The 23378-nt window shown below is 35.7% G+C and overlaps 1 protein-coding gene and 3 pseudogenes across 1 annotated transcript; 2 read left to right on the top strand and 2 right to left on the bottom strand.

The window, feature by feature from the left end:
* The first annotated feature begins 4356 nt into the window (after positions 1 to 4356).
* LOC120197051 (cyclin-U1-1-like) lies at positions 4357 to 5762 on the top strand. Its single transcript, XM_039198687.1, is given in 3 exon segments — positions 4357 to 4870; positions 5511 to 5587; positions 5590 to 5762. Coding segments are annotated over 3 exon segments (672 nt in total). The 5' UTR covers positions 4357 to 4430; the 3' UTR covers positions 5745 to 5762.
* A 1602-nt stretch (positions 5763 to 7364) lies between these two features.
* On the top strand, positions 7365 to 11124 carry LOC120197050 (annotated as a pseudogene).
* Positions 11125 to 11839: 715 nt separating this feature from the next.
* Positions 11840 to 13617, bottom strand: LOC120197052 (annotated as a pseudogene).
* A 285-nt stretch (positions 13618 to 13902) lies between these two features.
* LOC120197021 lies at positions 13903 to 21548 on the bottom strand (annotated as a pseudogene).
* Positions 21549 to 23378: the final 1830 nt, after the last annotated feature.

Genomic DNA, 23378 nt, shown 5'->3' with positions numbered 1-23378 from the left:
ATAGTATTTTCAGTGTTCTCAATTGAAATCTAAAGGTTTCGTGATACCGAGCTCGATACATAGGAGTGAGTGGAGCCATTGTACGATAATGCAAAGTATGGGATAGAATAACTAGTAAATGTACATTCAATAACCTCCGGTTTATCTATGTTCTCCCGACATCTAGTGGCATAACCCAAAGTTGGCTGTCTAGCCTCAGAAGCTGTTGGCCCTTTATTTTGATGAGGTCGGGCTCTACTTTCTGTCCTGGACGCTGATTCTCGAGTCTTTCCTTGACTACGATCTCTAATTGGGGTCTGTACTGTAATCTGAGAACGCACAGGAGTCTGAGTAGTGGTATGCTCAAACAAAGTTAGCTGAGGACAATCCCTCCGATAATGACCACTAGATCCACACTGATATCAAAGACCCATCTTCTTACGACACTCTCCTGTGTGTTGTTTACCACAATACTCACAAAGGAGTCCATGATAATACGACGATAAACCGTCTCGACTGCCAATTAACGGTGAGGATGCTGCAGGCCTAAAATGTGTATTGCTTCTCCGAGGGGCCAAAGTACGAGTCTTCTTCCCGGACTGTGCTGATGACTCAATATTAGTCGCTACTATGATTGGTGTAGTCATGCCAATACCTGTGGCAGAAGGCATATTCATTGGGGTCGTAGGAGCAGGATCACCTAACGGAGGTGGGGGATCTACTCGTATCCCATCGATCGGGTTTGCAAATCTAGCCACTCGATCTCGTCCACGGCTAGTTTGACGACCACGTCTAGCACTAATTTCGATTGATCTCAAGTTTACTCCAGAAGATGAAACTTAAGGTTAGATCAGCACTTGAAGTCTCGAACACAGTTAAAAATCTTAATAATTTTGTGACATGGCCTTAGTAACCCGTTTTGTAAAATATTTCAAAACCGTATTTTCAATGTGGACTCATACACAGTCCGAGGGTTAAAAACCAAAAGCTCTGATACCAATAAATGTAACCCCCTAGACCCGGCCTATGCGTTTCGACTAAGTCTAGTGGATCACATTATGATTATTAAAGACATTTTTTCGAAACCGTTATTCCATCAATATAAAATCACATTATAAATAACATGAAATTATAAACAAATTATACTATCAAAATCCAACTCGTAAATATAGTACCAATAAATAATAATTTAATTTAAAACATGTCTTCAAATTCAATATCACAATAAACCGAGCAGTATTAGCAAAAGAGTTATCATTATAAAATCCGATATTTTAAAATAAGGTCCATGTCACCAAAATAAAGTCAACTTGCCAGATAAAACATTACAATTTGATTTACTTCAAGAGATATGTTGATCCTCCAAGTGCTCGAACCAAGGTATCTAACCAACAATATCTGAAAGGGGAAAACATTTTCAAAAGGTGAGCTAGGCTCAGTGTGTCCCAACATTTCCATAAAATCACCATAGGTACAAATCATAGTCCAGTAATCTCACAAATTCGTAAAAGAGTTTAACTTTTTGAAAATCATAGTTTAAACCCTTTTTCTGGTACACCATCAGTAGTTCCCAAAAGTATTTTCCATATAGCTTACTTTATGCACATAGCAAAAAGAAAGCCGACTTAAGGATAGGCTATGAAGCTTGTATCCTTAAGCCCAAGTCAATAAGTCCATATAGCTTACCCTAAGCACACAGCAAAGGAAAGCCGACCTAATGAAACATCTTGGGACCCTCAAGAGTCACATTAGGCCCAGTTAGCTTGATCAGAGCTATTCCATCGTATTTCAATTCCAAAATTCAATTGCACCGTGACATAAATTCCATAAATCCAAAAACATGGTAATCATATACCATTTCAAAACAAAAATTAGATAGCAGCCATATTCCATAAATTGTCACATTAAATTGGTGCATCCATAAAACAATAGCCAATGAATTCGGTGTACCACATATTAAAACCAATAAAACAGTTCAATAATAAGTAGGGAACACACCTCGACAATAGGTTCAAATAGCAAATTTACTGATTGCTGGTTTCACCACGTTCTGCTACAATTTTCGAACGGGTGAATACTGGCACACGTGGTTTAACTGATCTAGAAGAGCTGGGTCGAGCTGTCGAACGATCCGGAGAGTCTATTGTACCTTCAAACAATAATATTTATCAGTCTCAAATCCTATTTAATTGTTCAAAGCTAGTCTTCTTAAGTATATAAGCATTTTTCGAGTTTGACTATCAATTTGGGGTATTTCGAGTCTGAATTTGGCCAAACGGATTACGGAAACGGAATCAGGACGTCGAAAAATATAAAGTATGACTTTTCGGAAATTCATATTCTTGGTCAAAGTCAAAGTCAACCACTTTGACCGTCTATTTGGAGACCTTCGGGTTTGAATTTGGCAAAACAGACTACGGAAATGGATTTGGCACGTCGAAAACTATCAGGATATGTATACTCGGAAAATATTTACGGTCGTTTAAGGGTCGGTCAAAGCCATTTTAAGTTTTAGTCAAAGAAAGTCAACGGTCACGGTCAACGGTCAACGGTCGGGTCGGGTCAACGGTCGGGTCGGGTCAACAGTCGGGTCGGGTCAACCCGGTTCAGACCGGTCAAACCGGTTCAAAACTGGTCAAACCGGTTTTCCAGCAGCTCACTCTCCCTGCGGCGGCGCATGCGGCGCGTGAACAGTGCCACGGTGTCGGAAAATTCCCGGAAAAATTTCTAAAAATTATTTTGAGCGATTTCGAGATACTTACAACGATCGGTTCAAATTTTTGAACGGCGGAGAGCTCGTATTTCAACTCGGCCGAATCTTTGAGTGCTCCACCTCCTCACGCGCCGCCGTCGACGGCGAACAAGGTTGACACCGGCGGACTCGCAACGACACAAGGAACACGATGATGCAGGAGGTGTCGTAAACGGAACAACGATCGGCGGTGAATTTAAGTTTTTCCCGGCGATAGAGCTAAAAAAAAACGACGATGCTTTGACTGAAAATTCCCGACGTTTGGCAGCGTTTCACTTCAATTAATTTGAAGTGTTTGTTCCTCACTTGATGATGAACACAACGGTGGTTTCAATTTTACGATTGGACGTCGAACGGCGTCGGAATCGGGCTTGGAAGTAAGGGTACGAGAGGAGAAAAACTTAAGCAATTTAACATTTATGGTTTCTGATTTGAAACCAGAAACACGCTTAAATCACCAAAGCTGCCGACACTTTTAGGATAAATTTAGGGCTTGGTCCCTGAATTTCTTTTAACTCTAAAACAAGCTCCAAGTTTTAAAATATTTCAATTTAGTCCCAAAAAAATTTACCAATTTTCACAATTAACCTCCAATTTCAATTTAATATTATTCTAAATTTTTCCGGGTTGTTACATTAATTGTTCAAATAGGGTGAAATCAACAGTGTTGGCCGTAGGTCGCCATGCACTCCGGGCGACCTTGTAGGTCGCCATGCACTCCGGACGACCTACCCTTGCTCAAACAGAGAGAATGAACGTGAGAATGAACGTGTTGCATGGCACATGCACGTCCCAACACATAGGTCGCCATGCCCTCCGGGCGACCTTGTAGGTCGCCATGCACTCCGGGCGACCTACCCTCGCTCGGCTTCCCTCGCATAGCTCGCTCGGTTGCCCTCGGATGCCCTCGCATAGCTCGTTCGGATGGCCTCGGATGCTCTCGGATGACCTCGGTCGGATGGCCTCGGATGCCCAGCGTGTTGGGACGTGCATGGCACTTGCAATCTCTTGTAGCTCGCCGGGAAGACATGGCGACCTAGTAGGTCGTCGGAAGGCATGGCAACCTACGGCCAACACTGTGGATTTCACCTTATTTGAGCAATTAATCTTGGGAGTGCTTTATCTCGTGAATTAATTTTTTCCAGAACATTATCTCGAAAGTTTGACCTTATTTATCATGTTACTAAATAATTTTAAAGGTTAAAATTTTATTTAATATTTTGTTAATAAACCAGTCTCGTTAGAAAAGATTAAATTTAATTTTTTGAAAAAAAACTTGATGATTAAATTTTAAAAAATAAAAATTATATTATAAATAATATAAATTAAATATATTATTACTCTAAAATTCTTTATAAAAAAAGAAGAAATTACGGGAAGATGGTTCACAATCCAAGCCAAGTTGGATATCGTTCACCCCAGCACCAATTCCAGCCATCGAATTGTTGCTATCCAACTAAACCCAATCCCCTCACATCCACAAGTGGGACCGTATTCCATCTAACGGCTCAAACTCACTCTACCGCACCAAGCCAACCACAACACCGCATCTCCACCGTCCAAACTACAACCAAAGTCCCCCACTACCTTTACCTTAATAACATTAAAAAACCAGCTATAGCCATCGCTTATGAACACAACCAAATAGATAGGCTCACAAGTCCTAACCACCCGATTCCTCTTCTTCACAATGGATTAAATGTTAGCCACCGCCGGCGACTACCCCACCGACCGAATCCGGCAACCGGAACCAATCGTATCCGAGACGCCGCCGCCGAGAGTCCTCACCATAATCTCCTCGGTTTTAGAAAAGCTAGTGGCCCGAAACGACAGGCTCGTCGAGGTCCTAACCGAGCAGCCTGATCGGTCGAACTCGAACGGCAATGGTAGTAGTACTTCGGCTCCGTTAGGGAAAAGCTTGCATGCTTTCCATGGCGTTAGGGCTCCTAATATAAGCATACCCAACTACTTGGAGAGGATTTATAAGTACACAAATTGTAGCCCTTCGTGCTTTGTGTTGGGATACGTTTATATAGACAGATTGGCCCATAAGCATCCGGATTCTCTCCTCGTATCGTTGAATGTGCATCGATTGCTTGTTACCAGTGTCATGGTTGCTTCCAAGGTTCTCGATGATGTGTAAGCATTCTTCTTCTTTAAAACCTTTTTTTCTTCTCATAGGTGTAAATATAAGAATAAAGTTATTATTGTTTGTTTATTCTTAAGTTGTTCATGTTTAATTCGTGTTCGTTTAAATTTTTTAATATGATCTTTACATTTGTTCTTTATTTTTAAGGTATTTGTATTTAGGTCATTTAGTGTTCAGGTCGTTTATTGTTTACGAATATGTTCGTTTATATATTTGCCAACGTTTAGGTTCGTCAACATGTTCATAGTGATCTCGAATATGTTTACTAAAATGGTTAAACTACACTATTAGTCTTTAAGCTTCTAAGATTTCATAGTTAAAACTCCAAAGTTCACATTGTGTTCAGTTTAGTCCTTACCTTCACTAATATTTAAAATGTAAAAACGTAAAAAAAAGGGTAAATGATTTTTCAAATGAGCTTATTCGTGAACATAAACGAACTAAAAACACCTTTGTTTGTGTTCATTTATTTATTAAACGAACACAAAAATTTTGTTCATACCCCGTTTATCTAACTTAATAAACGAACATAAATTAACCTTATACGAACGGTTTACGAACAGTTCGAACGATCTGTTCATTTCCGCCCATAACTTTCTTGAGAATTACATTTGGTTGTTGCTAATTCAGGCACTACAACAATGCGTTATATGCTCGGGTGGGAGGAGTGAGCAATGCTGAACTGAACCGGCTAGAAATAGAATTGCTTTGCTGTTGGATTTCGGAGTGGCGGTTAGCTCTGGTGTTTTCGAGACCTATTGTTTCCACTTGGAACAAGAGATGTTCATCAATGGTGCAGGTCGGGAAGTTGAAAGGGGGATAAACCCCGTTGCTGTCGATGAGATTGTGGCCGACATGGGATGATTGTTTCGCCATTTTCAAGCCATGGATTGATTATCGAACTGTTGATTGCAACCGAGTACGTTGAGCTTTATTTTTGTTTTCACTAATGTTTAGCTTGAGCAAGAGTTGTTTATTCTTTTAAGTTTCCCGTCATCTATGAGCCTAGTATGGATATATTTCAATTATTAATTATTATGGTTTATAATGATTAATTCTTATGGTATTTACTAAATATAAAAAATAATCATTCAACTTTATGAAAATATATATTTTTGTTATTAAACAATAAAAAATATAATTATAGCATTATGGTTTTTTAATCGATTTAGTAGACTGATAATTAAAGATTGAAGTAAGACATCACACCATCACATTATTAACGATTTACTGGACTGATAATTAAAATAATCAATTTTAAAAATATTAATGCTTTAATTAAATCTTGTATAATTTGGTGACTAATACAATACATAAACTTTTAATGTATTTTTTCGGGTAAATTATGCGTTTAGTATCTAAATTATTAGTTTTGTACCGTTTTAGTACTTAAACTTTCATTTTTTTCAAAATCATACCTAACGTTTAGTTTTTGTTTCATTTTAGTACCCGTCATTAAAAACTTAACATACGAACTCGTCGACAGTCGCGTCTACGATCGTCGGTCGTCGCATCCGTTGGTAGATGAAGCCCGACTTTCCAACTCGTACCTTTTCGACCCCTAAACGTGATTCCAATCTTCGTTTCATTGAAAAACTTCTCAATTTCCCCAAATCGACGATGAGCTATTCGATTTCTTCATCCTCCTATCTCCATTATCCATTGTCCGAAGAGCCTGAAACTGGACTATATTGGTTAACTCGTCATTATCTAGTGGTCCACCATTCAAATTGGTCGTTCGTCCACCAAAATTATGCCATGTCAGCTCGTCCGTTAAGTTTGTAACGACGGTGTACTAAAATAAAACTACAACTAAACGTTAGGTATGGTTTTAAAAAAAAATAAAAGTTTAGGTACTAAAACGGACCAAAATTGATAGTTTAAGTATTGAACGCATAAGTTACCCCTTTTTTTCTTTCATGTCAAATAAATATGTTAACCGGTTAAATGCAGTTAAACGTAATCTACCGTAGATTGACCTTGTAATTTACTTACTAAAATTAAAAAGAAAAAAGAATGGCGGTTGAGATGTTTTCAATGAAACCTCCATTAATGGTTAAAATTAGTCATAGGATACTTCGTTTGGTTTCCTCAAGTTATTTTTAAGAGGAAAAAATAGGAAAGAAAACGACACGCTAAGTTTCATCCTTAAGATAATCATATAAAATTTTGGTTTAATTCTAATTTTAGTCCATCCACTATGCTCAAATTTGGTATTTATTTTTCATACTTTAATTTTAATCTCTATTTTGTAATATTCTTAATAATTTCTCATTTAAATAAAAATTTAAAAGGAAAAAAAATAAATTTGACCTAAAATATAATGAGATTAAATCTGAAAGTTAAGTATAATAGAAGTACTAAAGTCATAATTTGACCTAAAGTATTTTTCATGTAAATAAAAATTTAAAAAAAAAGGGAAAAAAAGAAAAGAAAAGAACAACAAAAAGGAAAAGGGGAAAATAGAATCTCTCCTCCTAACCAGCTAACCTTACCTTACCACAGATATCAACAGTTGACGGCAAAAGAAGAAATCTTTATTTACAGAGCGAAAGTGGTGTATTTTTCATTATTTATTTTTGAAATGATTTAATTAAATGACGTTGAGGTGCTGAGAATCTGAACAAAGCTTCATCTCATACGCTACAGCAAGGACGCTTTTGCTCGATCTAGCGGCGGTTTCGTTTATTAATCGAGTGGTCATGGCGGAGCCATCTTCGTCTTTTTCTTCATCCAAGGACGAGCTGATTCAGCTCATTAAACGTCTCGGAACTTATCTCGCCCTGAAGATATCAAATCTTTTCTCGACCTCGTTCCAGAAACTGGTTCTTTTTATTTCTCTCTTGAATTTCTCCTCTCGTATTTTTGGCGGATCCGATGCAACCTTTCTGTCGTTCGGAAACTTCATTTTTCATAATTAGTTATATGATTTAGTAATTTATTGGTGATTTTAGGGGAATCTTAATTTAGATAATTTATTTTTTTAGAAAATTTGTTTACTAAATAAAATTATAATATTGGAGAAATTAATCTTATTGCAGTTTTGAATTTCTCGTCATTTAGGTGAATTGTTAAATTCTTCTACTGGTTTACTGTATGATAAATTGTTACGGACTAAATGATGTTGATTCGTCTCGAGTGCGACCTTTTTTTAGTTATTGATTTTTTAGCTTTGCTGCTATACGGAGAGTGAAAATGCATATTGAGGTGAAAAGCATATAAAATCTGTAGTGCTGACATGACTAATCTCATCTGTGATTGCTGTAGCACACTAGTTACCATGATAGAAGTTTCTTGAAAATGATGGTTGTAAGAAGGCATGCCCTATTGTCTGCTACTTAATCAAGAAAGAGACCTTTTTCTTTGTTTAGCTTGTGGCATCTGGGCATGTAGTGCTGTTCATAGTTTTATCCTTCTTTTTCTGTTCAACGAATATGAATTTATTATGTTCTTTTGGGTAATGTTTCCGATAGTGATGTGTATGTTCTTACTTCTTACCATGTTCATATTAGCATCAGGACCCACGATCTGTTGGGGCTATTGCCGGGCTTGCTGTTGCAATTGTCTTTACCTATAGGTTGATGAGATCACCTGCAGCACCTCCAAGAAGGCAACCAAAACGTCAAACTCCATCAACCAGTAGCTCTTCTATTAGTAGTAACCAGTCAAATGCAACATTAGCTCCTTCTGGAGTTTGTTCTCCTTCAGAGGATTTAAGAGCACAAAACGTTGTTGATGAGTTCTTCCAGCCGGTAAAGGTATGAATTGACCTCTTTCTCATACATTTTGATATGTTTGTTACTCTCTTTGTAATGTGCATCTCTCTGTTTCCTTCTTTGCAGCCAACACTGGGGCAAATAGTTAGGCAGAAACTGAGTGAAGGTAGAAAGGTAACCTTCATATACTCTTTAGTCCTTAATGGTAATAAAATAAGAAAATGTTTGATGTTTGTTTTATTTGTGTCCCTTTTTTCTGGAAGTATAATTCTTTGATATGTTGCTAAACTTTGGACAGAGTTAGAAATGAGGATTTGTTGTTTTGCTCATTCAAACGTTTGGTTTTCTTTGTTTAGGATCTTTTTGTTGTGATAACCTTGTTCCTTTAGTAATGATTAATAACAGAAAAAAAATTGAAAGTTTCACTTGTAGAACTAGTTTTCTTTTGAAGAGAGCTTTGAACTCATTTTTTCTTAATGTGATTGTAGGTGTCACTTTAATCTAAGGTTTTCTTGAAAAGTTTTGGTTTCTATACTTGTAGTTAGGTAAACTGGCCTGGGTAACTGAACAGCTTTTATAGCCATCTCATACAATCCCTGGATCCTGTTTGAGGGGTTTTTGTTTCGAGTGTTAGATTGTATGGGAATATGTTTTCGTTTTCTATCAATTGTTTAAATGGAGCAATTACCTTATCTGTTCTATTCGCTGGATGCTTTGTCAGAACTCAAAACAAATTGCTAAAGTAACCGTGAAAATAATACCAAAATCCAGCATATCAGTATATTCTCTGCCTTCAATTAAATTGTGTTAGTCAAAATTTTTACCGAAGCTATCACAACATCTTGCTATTGTAAATTTAACTTCTAGAAGTCTGCCTACACCTTGAATGTGCAGTGCACCTGAGTCTTACACGACATGGTTTAGTTATTACCAGCAGCATTACCTGTGATAGTCATAACAGGCTGCTATACTACTACTGTGGAAGAATTCATTGAATTGATTCTGTGCCATTACTTTAATCTTTACATACAAATCACGAGCTAGTTAACTTCTCACATAAATACTGAACTTTGCAGGAGCTGCATAACCTTCTAGTTTAACCTCTAGGTTTTCATACTTGAGATTGAGAGTGCATGTTGGTATCAACGCATATACTGTTTTGTCAAGCCACTTGTCGGGGCTTTTCTTAAGCTCTTTACCTAACTTTAATGGTATGACAACTTATTGGAGTAGGTAACATGCAGTTTACTTGGAGTTATCCTTGAGGAAAGCAGTCCAGAGGAGTTGCAGGTGGTAATCTTTTCTACGAGCTTTATGTTTGTAGCTTTCATCTGCGAATAGTTAATTTGATTAGTTTAATTCTGGATAGAAACAAGCAACGGTTAAGTCCTCTGTGTTGGATGTGCTATTGGAGATAACCAAATTTTGCGATCTTTATCTCATGGAGAGAGTTATTGATGATGAAAGCGAAGTGAGTTCGAACCTTTTTCTATTGTATTAATTATGCTTATTTGTTAATAATACATAAACTTCCCTTAAATGTATTTTATGATATATTTGGTGTATCAGGTTTTGATAGGTATATTCTTCTAATTGCATTGCATGTATGGTATTCCTCCTTATTTGTTGCGTACAGCAGTACTTCATATGAGGCTACTTGCTGATTTCATTTCATGTGCTTTACTGGTGACTAACATTGTGCAAGTGTTGTGTCTAGAAAAATGTACTTCTGGCCTTGGAAAATGCTGGAATTTTCACCTCTGGTGGTTTGGTTAAGGACAAGGTGTGTAATAGTGATGGTATAGTTTTTTCTTGGATTTAGATATCTCAAATTGGTATGAGCCTCCAGTCAGTGCGGTGCCTGCGATAAATATTAGAATATAAACTAGTTGATCATTCTTTCTTTGCTAATTTCAGAAATTTAGCTTTCTATCCTCATGCTTTTGTTCGTATTTTTTTTTTACTTTGCTGAAATGAATCTGCAGGTTCTCTTTTGCAGCACAGAGAATGGACGCACATCTTTTGTTCGGCAACTAGAACGGATTGGCATATCGACACAAATCCCGAAATAGTTTCTCAGTTAGCTGTAATTTTTGTTTCTTGCCATAATCTTCAACATAGTTATTCAAGCCGCATTAGAATGCTCTGATATTGGATTCTGAGTTGTATTCTCGTCACAATGCCAATGATTTTGACCTTTTCTTCGCAGAGATTCATCAAATATCAACTCCACATTTCTCCCGTCAGATCTGAAGGGACTGCAGCTAATGTTTTCAGCTCTCCATCCTTAGAGCACTTCTTCGGATGCGCTTGACTTTTGAGAAGGTAAAAATATGCAAATATGTTTAAAGTTGCTTCTTTACTGCCCCCTTTGGTCTTTCTTTATGTTTGACCCTTTTCCGTTACAGCCCGCCCGGCGTTTTCTTCTCTAGGAACCGTTGTGCTGATCTGTCAGTTTTTTAGTATAATGGAGAAGTACTCCATGCATCAATTAATGTTTATAATCTTGATAGCCGAAGGATATGCAATGCAATCTAAAGAATAATTCTGTTACTTCACCTGCCTTGTCTTTTGGTACTAAGAGCTGTTGCTTGCTTTATACTTCCAAGCTAGTTGGCCTTTATATTCTTATAAAATCATGCAAGTACTAAGGCAAGCCAATTTGTGGAGTATGTGATTAGTTTAATGATTCAAATGGTCATTCTTAAGATGCATTGTGATGATAACCCAAGTACGAACGCAATATTTATGTTAGGAGGTACGAAAATAGATTATCAATAGAAAATATTACGAAAATACTTACATTATATGAAAATTTAAAATTTTCATGGGTGATTATCCCAATCAGTTCATCCCGGATGATCCTTAGAATGGTTTATTAATTTCATAAATATATTTAGATCATGTGATGAAAAATTTATAATTGAATCGTGTTACGATGTGGGTCATTCATTTAGTGTTTTATCAATGAAATTTATATTTGAGGCCATTTAGAGATCTGTTGTCGCATTGTAGTGTAATATAATCCGTTGTGTTGTGGTACATGACAGTTTAAAATGTGATTCTTTATCGCGTTACTTGATTATTAAATTCGATTACTTTAAAATTTGTTATAATACAACTGCTACGTTGTGGTGTCGTAATTTAATATTATGCTTATATTAGATGGTATGTTGATTTCACTGGGGGGGGGGGGAAATCCCCCAGTGCAATGGTTTTTCTTAGAAATCTGTTTTTCCCCTGAATAATAATAGATGGTAATCTCAAAGACATCGATGGTAAATACATATGAATCATTTCATTTTAAATTCCAACACATTTCAGCCGTTAAACTTGCTGGTTTGATACGATGCACGTGCACTAGTTTTTGGCTTTTCCAGATGAGCGATAGGTATACGTAATATAAGCCCAAGTGCCACAATCACCAAAACCGAGACCCCTATATTGATCAGCAACTGTCGATCTTCGGCATCGTCGGTGGCCAGCCTTTTCACCGTCTTCATTATCGTATCCATACCTTTCATTTCCATGAACCGCCGCCCCCTCTTTCGGCTTCTTCTCGACGACGCCAGCTTTCTCCGTAGCCTTGGGAATATCGGCGGCGGCTCGGGCATGGAATCTTTAGCCTTTTCTTTGACTAAATCCTTTGACCCATCTTTAGTTTCGCCCTTTTTTCTCAACAACCTCCGGCGTAGCCATGGACTCACCAGCCTTTTCTTCTCCGGTTTGCTTTGCGGTGGGAGGAACCTTACTTTGTATTTCTTCTTCTTGTTTTAATGACGGCAATGCCTCAATCCCCTTCCCTTGAGCCTTTTCTTCTCCGGTTTGCTTTGCGGTGGGAGAATCCTTCCCTTGTATTTCTTGTTGCTTTAATGGCGGCAATGCCTCAACCTCCTTCCCTTTAGTCTTTCCGTTTGGAATTTGAGGAGCCGTGTCCATTGATGGTTTCGGCTCAGCTATCGGTTTTGCCACCGTCTCCGCTGGTGGATTAGGCTGAGCTACGGGTTTTGGCGGTGACTTTGGTTTCTGCTCTCTTTGTTTTGCAACTCCGGAGGTTGAAGATGAATCAGAAGCTTTGGGTTTTGGAGGTGTAATCCGTTTGGGCACATCAGCATCTTTGGGAGAATCGAGGGGAATTGTTCTTTTGGGCATGGTGATGGTGAGAAGATTATTTCTGAAAGAACCCTGGATCTTTTCCACGATGCAATTCTCAGGAACTGGGAATGATTGATTGATTCGGCTTCGTGTGTTCTTATCCACTGCTTTCTCTGCTTGGACTTTAATCGTACGTGTAGAATCCACGTACGTCACGTTTATTTGTCTTTAGGAAAATCTGTTAAAGGAAATCGAAGTATGTAGGATGGAGACATCAACAAACTAAGAGAGATTACTTAAGTAATTACATTGAATGTTAAATATGATTTTAAAAATAAATAAAGTTTAAATATCAAAGTAGAATAAAAACAATAATTTAAGTATTAAACTTATAGTTTACCCTAAAATTTATTCAAAGTACAATAAAAACACAAAGTATATGTTTAAGAAAAGGAGCATTTTTGTTAATCGATTTAACCAAAAACAAAAAGAAGAAACCTGGAAGATGAATAACGAGAACATGAGCTCCCTGTTCTTCCTTGCGATCAATCTGAGGCTGGAAATCCTTAAAACAACAGCAGGCACGTTGGTTCGTGCTCTTCCTGCCATGCTTTACCTGCTTTCTTTGGACTACTGTGTTGATGATATGCTTCGAGATTTTCTTGAATCGATGCGTTTGTGCATTGAATTTCGACATATTTATGCGTATGGAATCGATAGCTAAAGCCATGTTTCTTGATAACGAGACTATCCTTATCGTCGGCTTTGGTCTTGAGATGTCATGGGGTTTCAATTTTGTCAGACGTGTTCTACACATAAAGCACCTTGTTCTTTCTTTGCCCACCGACTCTTTTTCTCCAGGTACTCTCTCGTACTCCAAGTTATGTTCACTTTTTAATAGCTCTTTTGAAATAAGTGTTTCAAAAGTCTGATTTTTTTATATATTCAGCATTATAAAAAATATATTACATTTACCTAAAATATGCATCTGTATGTGATTATTAAAAGGGTATAATATCAAATTTAGCCCCTAACATTTATTAAAATGATCATTTTACCCCTATTTTATTTTATGGAGTATTTTAACCTCCATTGTTTTATTTTAAAGGAAAAAGACCCCTAACATTTATGATAGTGAGTCTACAATCTCCGAAAATGAAATTAAATTATTTTTAATTCCATTACCTGGTAATCAGTAGTGAGTCTACTGAACGAATTTGAAAACCAGAGTGAATTAGTGGTCATTTTTAACAGAGCCCCGAGCTTCTTCGTACTTAATTGTTCACGGTCTCTTCTTCCACCATGAAAGCTTCTTAGACGACATACATGGTTACTTCTCACACTCAGTTAGCCCATTTATAGTTTTGAGTCTTTGAAATTGCTGCAAGCAAAAACAAGCAACTTTGAATTGGGTAATACAAATCGATTGATTCTAGCAGCTGTGGCTGTTTCCTCTTTGCCTCTTACTTGAAATGAAACCCAGACTGCAGCTTCCTAACGTGGTAGTTAACAGTGCTCACCGTTGTTCAATGGTTACTGCAATGTCTTTGCAAAGATGGATAGGTTACTAAAATAATAACGTTTATAACATTAAACATCTATATTAACAAAAAAAATTAAACACCTAAACAAAAAAATATAGTTTGAATAGTTTTTTTATATTGAACCTTAAGAAACCAACCCTATAAGGTCAAATTAGAAACTCATCTGATCTGGAACTTATTCCCAATTATATACATAAAACTTCAATTTTCTCATATATATATATATATATCGATAATGAGTAAAAATTAAATGAGACTTAAAATACAAAATTTGTACAAAATCAATCAAAAATCGATTATCTAACCGATTATGTTTCTTTTTTATTCAGAAATATTTTATTTAATTGTATTAACCAATAATTCAACAGCAAATAAGAATCAGGTTATATGCAATTATAGGCACCTGCTTAAGAAAAGGATAAAATAAAAACATACCACAGCTTTAACCTAACCCATATAGTAGTATATACATGGAAATCCAAAATAACTGGTTCCACCAGCAATGAACTGAAAACCATGTATGAAAGATGATATAAACTTACATCATCAACTCATAAATTCAAACAATATCCACATGTACCATTTCTTCATCCACTCCGTCGACATCCACGTTCTGATCATTACCCTTGTACTGCATGTCGATGCAAGCCCGCATCCCGGGAATAAGGGAATTAAATCAATGCTTTCAATGAAAATTATAATATAACTAAGCGAGTCGAATAATAATCTAGTGGCAACAATATGGGCAATGCTCCAGAAGAATATAACTAACCTGTGAGTAACTATTTCGGAGGATCGGAGGAGGTGGAAGAAGTAAAAACTGCAAGCGTGATGCTTCGACCTTCTCTTCAACTTTAATACGTCGTCATCATCTGCACGAGCAACCATGCTTGTTGACGGCAATGAAATGGAAGCACGTGAATCCTTTAACTGCAAAATAGCATGGCACAGGATTAAAAATGCATACAAGAATAGATTCCGATTGTCCACCCCGCCCCCAACTTCCATTCACTTGTAAGCAGGAAATGTAAAATACAATATCCTTGATTATGCAATTTGCTTCAGTCATAAACGGATTATGCCACGGGGAGTATTCTAAGAATGAAAGATATGACAAATTTATCTTGGAAAAGAATACATCAAAATGATTCCGAACAATTACTTGTTATCAGAAATAAATACGACCAACCAGCTACCGAATTTATGAATCACATGTAGCTCTCTTGCAGCAACTTTTTTCATTTTTATCGTTAGTCGTCGTTATTTTCTTCATATGACCAAAGCATTATTTGATGTATGACTGGTGCAGTGTACAAAGGTGGTCTGAACTATGCAACTAAGCACCACACTTGGGCTTTGTTTGGTATGAAGGATAAAAATGAGGATGGAAAATTTGTTAATCAAATGGTTGAGATTCTAATTAAGAAAGTGGTTATGAATCTTAACCATTTGATTAACAATTTTTTCATCCTCATTTTCATCCTTCATACCAAGCAAAACCTTAATCGAACACCTTTTACAAAAAAATAAAAACGAAAAAGGGAACCTCATACAAAGATCTATGGAAAAGTGTACCTTATCAGCAGTAGATGTGCTAATTGAGACTTTCTTTCCTCAGCTTCTCATTACTTGCAGAGGGCATGGTATCGCTGTTTCCATTTTCAGTGAACCATTTCCTTGTCTATATTTGACTGAGAAGGGCGTTCACTCCAACGAGATCGCTTACCCGATCGGATAGTTTCTGCCTGACATCCTTTACCTTAAATTAAAACAGAAAATATAATAAAACAATCAGCATAAAAACAATATTACAAATAATAGCCGCATAACATTAATCGGGAAAGTTTCTTTTCCTACTATTTTCAGGTCACATCATCATGTCACATAAAGTTCAATAAATGAATGCCGTTGAATCCCATATCTTACATGAAAAATCTTAAGGGTCAGCAATCAGCTCAAAGAAGTTTTCAGATAATAATCCTATTTAACTCAATTAAGACTGATGGCTACAGCCTGCAATAAAACTTACATGGATATATGGAATGGAAAGAATTAATAAGATAAACATTGCAGGGATTAAGAGGAACTCTATTTTTCTGTAGACACTAAATATTACACAACATTATATGAAGAGAGATCAAACAAAATACCATCAGGAATTGGGCCTTCAGGGATGTCCTTATTGGACCACTGCCTTTTCTTGCTTGGAGAAGTATTACCCCTTAACGCTTTCTGTGTATAGGATGTACGTAAGCCATTGGTCTCATCATCACTAACAATGTTGATGTTGGAATTCTCCTCATCACCACTGGTTCCAGAAATATTTAAGCCAAGATGTTCTCCCGACTTCTGTAATCGAGCTTGAGATCTGCAAATTTACATAAATATTAACTAATGAATAAAACCTACAAAACACTAACAAGCACTTCTTCAAATTTCAGAATCAGAGATGACATTTCTATCCCAAAAAAAAGAATCAGAGATGACATAAGATGCATCAAGTTTGATAAAGCTAGCAAATAAAAATAAGAAAATAACACATATCGTAAAAACTTACCTCTTCAATTCATTTTCTATCTGTGAGCAACGATTATATGCTTTGAAACTTCTTGATTCTTGAAGTGATCCTGAATATTTTAGAAGTCCAGAAAAATGGCTAAGAGAAGGACCATTCATCAAGAAGGAACAATTAATCATATCATGCCTGTATCCGTACAGTTCTGCTTACCTTTTACATTCCTCTTTCTCTTTTTCTAATTGAGGAGCAAGCTCCTCAATTTGAGAGGTAAGAGTATCTGCTTCTTGAACTTTCTCTTCCACAAATGTCTGGGGAAAAAATCAAGCATCAAATTGTAGAACTAAAATTCACTTCAAAAAAACCAAAGATAAAACTAATCAATTTAGACAGATGAAGAAAAGTTATTATCATATAAAAAAATAAACATGACAGATCATTCTATGAAACATCATTACAAGACAGCTGTTCGACTGAAATAATTAATCAAGAAGGTAAAATGCTATTCTACTTTCCTTTTCTTGTTCATGATTGATGAAAATTAAGCTCAATACCAGGAGACAAAATCCATGCAATCATGTTGATATGTTAGGCTTAACTAGATTCACACACTACACAAAAGGATAAAACAAAAACAAACAAGCAGAACAAATAATGAATTCCAGACCCAAAAACAAAGATGACAACTATGTAGGAGAGTAAGTTGAAAACATAAAAACAAAAGCAATGAGGAAACATTCTGCAGATTCAATATGAAGGCAGACCCCAAAACTCAAGATGACCAATATGTTAGCAACTTAAAACATAAAAACAAAAGCAATGAGGAAGCATTCTGCAGATTAAATATGAAGGCGTATGCACAATCAGGTGCATGCCTGGACTTGAGTCATGCACCAGATGCTTGCAATAAAATATCCGTAGTCATGATTGCAACCAATAAGCAAAAGCAATTAGGTAGATATTAACTGACCTCTAATTCGTGCTTGCGGTGAATAAGCATGTCAATATCCAAGTGTACTTCTTTCAACTGAAATAGTCAAACACATATTTATATGTTATATAGAGAGAAAAGAATGGATGGAGCAAACATGTTAAAACAATAGATGTTACAAATGATAATAAGCCAAAATATTCAAACCTGATCCTCAAGAATACTTTTGGAAGTAGAAGATATGTTTCTCCCTTCTATAACCGGATCTTCAATCTCATTTGAAATTTTCAATTTTTCAGAAAAATCATTTTGTCTGTCCAAACGTTCTTTCTTTTCCGATTTCTGAATTACATGCAATAAAGAAGATAGAATCATAATAATGTAAAATTGTGAAAAATTATAAACAAAATTAATTATACACTAGCATAGTGAATTTTTTCTTCACTGGATCAATTATACCTTACATTTTGAGTTTAGATCATCACTATGAAACATTTTCCCCATTCGGAAAAAGAAAAATCTTATGTGGACTTGTGTCATAAAAGCAAGTTTGACAGTATGATTACATAAGACCAGGCATCATTCATTGTCCTTTAACAATATTCTACTGCAATTAGACACAAGTTCAAGGTCAAGAAAATACAATAACCCAGGTCAATTTGTATAAGAAAGATGTAAAATTATGTAACATAATGAGAAATGCAAACCCTCCAGGCATGGAAAACTGAAAATATCCCATTCAAATAAATAAATAAATACAATTAACAATCAAGATTTTAGAATAATAAAACCCAAGCATATCAATGTAAATATATTTAATACATATCTATAGTCCAACCTATGATTTCTACAATTTAGGAATTGGGTTTAGTAGTCAGAAAAAAATCTATCGAGTATAGGAGCAAAGGCTTTAGGATGTGCCCTGGGCATTATCAACAGCTACAGTTTGCCGACAGTAATGACCCCAAATCCTGATCCAGAAACATGAGTCTCACTCTCAAAACCCCACGATGCTTGCATCTAATTCAGTTCCCAGAAAATTTGCCATCATAAGAAGCAAACAAAGGAAAACTATTCCAACAAGCCAACCAGACATAACAAAAGACAACTACGAACAAAATTCTCCCATACAGGGTATATGCTAAATTACCTCTTTTTGTCAATGGACCTCAAAGGGCTATATCCTGCAATTTTAAATTCCATTAGTGCAAATAAAAATCAATTGGATGGGAAAGAGAATAACAAAGAAAAATTGGAAAAAGTGAAAGAAAATGAATCAGCATTAATTCAACTCCCGAGTAAATTTTCAGAAGTAGCCAAGCCAATAGTAAGATTTATCACATTCATCTCAACTTCATACTTCGCAAGCCAACAAATAATAAGCAAATGCAGAAATGAAATGAAAGACGGAAAAACGTAGCAATGTAGAAATCAAAGGTTATGAGGATAAAATATTAACCCCGCAATTTCTGTTGGACTCTCGCGTCTCTTCTTGGAGAATATCTTCGCTCAGGAGATAGCCTTCTGTCAAGCTTATCCCTCAAGTCACCATTTCGATAGTTTCTTTTACCTGGAAATTACAAAGAAATTAACACTGGGAACACAAACCACTCGAGATAATTAAACTGCATCAGATGAAACAAGCACAGGGACAAACACAATCAATGTTAAGCTTACCATCACATGGAACATATGAGAAACATTATATAGAACAATAATACTGCCTTCTTGCCAGTTTCAAAGGGAGGGCAAAAACAGTGTCCTTAGATTTGAATAGAAAAGGAAAACCTGTATGGTAGCCTATATCATTGAGATAACCGTCGAATATAGGACTGGAAAAAAGATAGTCACCATAATCCCATCTGATTGTTGAGCAATAAGAAATATATGAATTCCGAATTGAATGCTACGATAGATTTCTCTCCAAATCCATATATAAGACAATATAGTATTTTGCCTGGTATGCAATATAAATAGATTTATTCTGAATATGTCCCAATAAATTTGCATTCTTTCCCCATGCAAGTAGACAATGTCACTGAAGCAGAAGCAAGGAATTATGGAAAATCACATGCTCCAGCAATATGCAACCAGTAGAAGCTATGACAAATTACAGACCAGAGTTGCACATCAAATCTGCCTTGCATCTCAATACTTTGTATGAACACATGTTCCGAGAAAACCTAGAACAGAACCTTCGCGAACGCCTGCTTGTTTCATGGATGCATAATGACAAACCAAGATATAGCTGAGCAGGAAAAATACCAAAACCAGCTCTAAGATTTACCAACCAGCACAATCCTTTCTGAAGAAAGACAATACTAACTTTGTCAGTGGATACTTTGTTTAAACTGAAACAACCAGGCTGACATAATGGAAAAATAAGTCTCCAGAAGAAGCCTAATTATAAGTCAAAAAACTGTGTCAACAACTTCGGGATCCCCCTCATGTTTACAAACCAAGTTGATCTGATCTGAGCAGAATCAACTATTTGTTACAAAGAATAGGCAGCCAAGCCCATAAGAAGTTTCGATGAGGGAAGCAATGGACGACAAAATATAGGCCGGCTAAAAATAACATACCAGAAACATACAAGTTAAAATATATATCAAAAGAAAAGAAAAATGCGGTTTAAGTAGTTCTACCTTTCCAATACAATAACTTCAAACCTAATAGCAACAAACGATGAAGGCAGCAACAATAACAGATTCGGTGAACTAGCAGGGAAAAACAACATTTTTTACCAGTTCAGCAACAGACAGCAGACACAAGATGGACTTCATTTTAATAGAGCTAAACAAAATTATTCCTATAGAATTTACAGTATTACCATCTGACATTAGCATTCAAAAACATGAAGAAAATTTAAAGTTTAAACATCTCAATGTGTGTAGCTAAGTGCCCTTATGGAAGTATCCCTTCCTCAAAGAGATCTAACATTTTTAAGTCGGCAGGAAAAAAACATTATAAAAGGTTGGTTACAGTGTTCTCTGAAGTCTAAACTCCAAACATAAACTAGAATCCAGCAACATCTTGACAATTAATTTATTAACACCTAGCATCGTTATCAATTATCATTTTCCATTCCAATGCCCTTCAAAGGTTCTCAAACCACGTCTAGAAACTTATATTAAATTTGAAGGATTAAAAGAAATTCACACGGCGTATAAAGCAAGCACGCAAAACCCGAATTCAAAAGCCAATTAAACGATTGTCACGATGGGCATAAAAGTAAATAAAATAATCAACCAAAAGGGAACGTTGGATCAATTGGGGCTCAGAATCAAAAATTAAAAAAAAACTACTACCGCCGTAAGAACCGGAAAACCCCCGGAGATCAGCATCTCCATGAGCGAAGGAGCAACTCTGGCGCGAACAGCGTCCCCTCTGATACAATACGCACAACTTCGTTTTGAAAAGCTTCCCTTCCACCATTTTTTAATTTGATAAAGGACAATCGGAGAACAAATATCTTAAACAGAAGTTCCAATATATTCTAATAACCGCGAATCTTTGAGATAGATGGCGAAAATGAAAATAGAGTTAACAATAAACGCCGAACGTCGTGATTCCAGAATCCTGAGAGATGAACAATAAATAATTGTTACTTGAGTTGATCGTGCAGTGCAAAAAAATAAAAAGAAAGAAAGAAAGAAGAAGAAGAAGAAAGCTGCAATTAAATTATTAACGATGGAAACAAACGCTGATACTAGTAATACTACTATTTCTACAGTTAACAGAATGATTAATGTTCTTACTGTCGTTTTGAGGGTTTTGATTTACAGGGAGAATACACGATCGAAGTGAGGATGATTGCGAAGCTGTAAATAAAGAAGAAATGAAACCTAGTCAATAGAGAGTACGAGAAAGAGAAGATAGACTTGGGAATTGGACGGCTTTTTCATGGGGAAGAAAACACAAATGCCCAAATCCAATAATTTTATGGGCTGAAGACCCAATAATTAGTTATTTGATAAATTTAAATTTTAAATAGGGAAAATTGTCAATTTAATCACTAAACTTTATTATACCTCTATTTTACTCACTTTACTTTAAAATTTTCAGTTTATTCACTGAACTGTATAGATTGAAATTTTTTTTCACTCAACCGTTTTCTCTCTAACTATGATGTGGAATACTTTAATATTAAATATGCCACATATTGATATTAAATAAAAATATTAACATTTAATGTCAAATAGGATTTTAAAATAAAAAATTAAATTAAATTAAATTAAACTACTAAACTCTAATCCCAAAACTTAATCTCAATCCCAACCCTCATACCATCACCGACCGTTCCAAGTGATAGTCACCAGCCGTAAGTGCAGGTCAACGCACGGCTTGAAAGTTGACCCGATCACACACCTCCACGGTTGAAAGGAGGGGATACTAGGCGTTTCATTTTCCTCGCACTAAGATTATTTTAAATTTTCCACGGTTGACGTACATATGAAAACTGTATAAGAAGACTGTTCAACTATGTATTTATATATTTATTTATATATGCATTGTATTGTATATTTATTTTAAGTTTTCTGATTACCGGAGGTCTTCCAAAGAAGCTGCTCTCAACCTAGCGTTGGGGCAGCCTACTATACTACCTCTCCCTTACCCTATCGTATATGGGAATATGGTTTTATTGTTGTTGTCAGATTATTTTTTGACTTGACACTTTTTTAAGTTTTATGATTATTCCAGATAAGTTTAGCTCAAAAATAAATTGAATAACGTAATTTAATTATTTAACGTTGGAGTGACAAAAAAATCCAATCTATAAAGTTTAGCGAGTAAATTGAAAAAATTCAAAGTATAATAAATGAAATATGAGAAAACATAAAGTTCAATGATTAGATTTATAATGTACCATTTTAAATAAGAGGGTAAACTATCTATTTGATCACCCTATCATTTAAAATTAATCACTCAAAGTTAGTCTAATAGTTGAATGATTGTTTTAAATCTAAAAATAAAAAATATATACAATTAGGGTTAATTTATTTATTATTCTTAAATATATTGAATTATATGTTCATAAATATATTGATGACGTGTCCATTTAATATTTGTCAACATTAAACTATGAACACGTTTAATTTTACATAAATAAACACTAACATAAACATAATTTAAATTTTTTAACGAACTCAAACTTAATACAAACAAAATTAAACGTAAACAAATAAAAACAGTGACTTAAAAACTTGACCAAAATAAGATTTCATCCGACCCGAACCCCGACCTGATATATAACTTAAAAACCGACCCGAAATAATAAAAAAATATTATTTTTATTTAATAAAAATAGTGACTTAATTGAAAAAAATAATATATAGAGGGGTATTATTATAATTATTCCTAAATATATAAGGTATAATTATATACTTTTCAGGTTGAGTCGGATCAGGTATTTTTCATCTTAAACTCAAACCCGATCCGACCCGTACATCACATCAAAAAAAACTGATCAGGCCCGACCCGAACCCGATTTTAAAAAAAAAATCCGGCCCGATCGGGTCGGATCGGAACCCGTTGGGTTCGGGTCTCATGCCAATCCCTATAATGGCATCCTATTTTTGACCATGTCTTGCACAACCCTTTTATCTCCAGTATCAAAACCAACGACCCCTTTACTCCTTTCTTTCGTAACTGTGTCCCTCTTTCTTCATGATATATCGTTCGTTGAGTCTAGAACTC

The sequence above is a fragment of the Hibiscus syriacus genome, unplaced genomic scaffold (genome assembly GCF_006381635.1).
Source record: "Hibiscus syriacus cultivar Baekdansim isolate YM2019G1 unplaced genomic scaffold, ASM638163v2 tig00117040_pilon, whole genome shotgun sequence".
Taxonomy (NCBI): Eukaryota; Viridiplantae; Streptophyta; class Magnoliopsida; order Malvales; family Malvaceae; genus Hibiscus; species Hibiscus syriacus.
The sequence above is the reverse complement of the archived record's forward strand: the minus strand, read 5'-3'. Positions and strand labels throughout refer to the sequence as shown.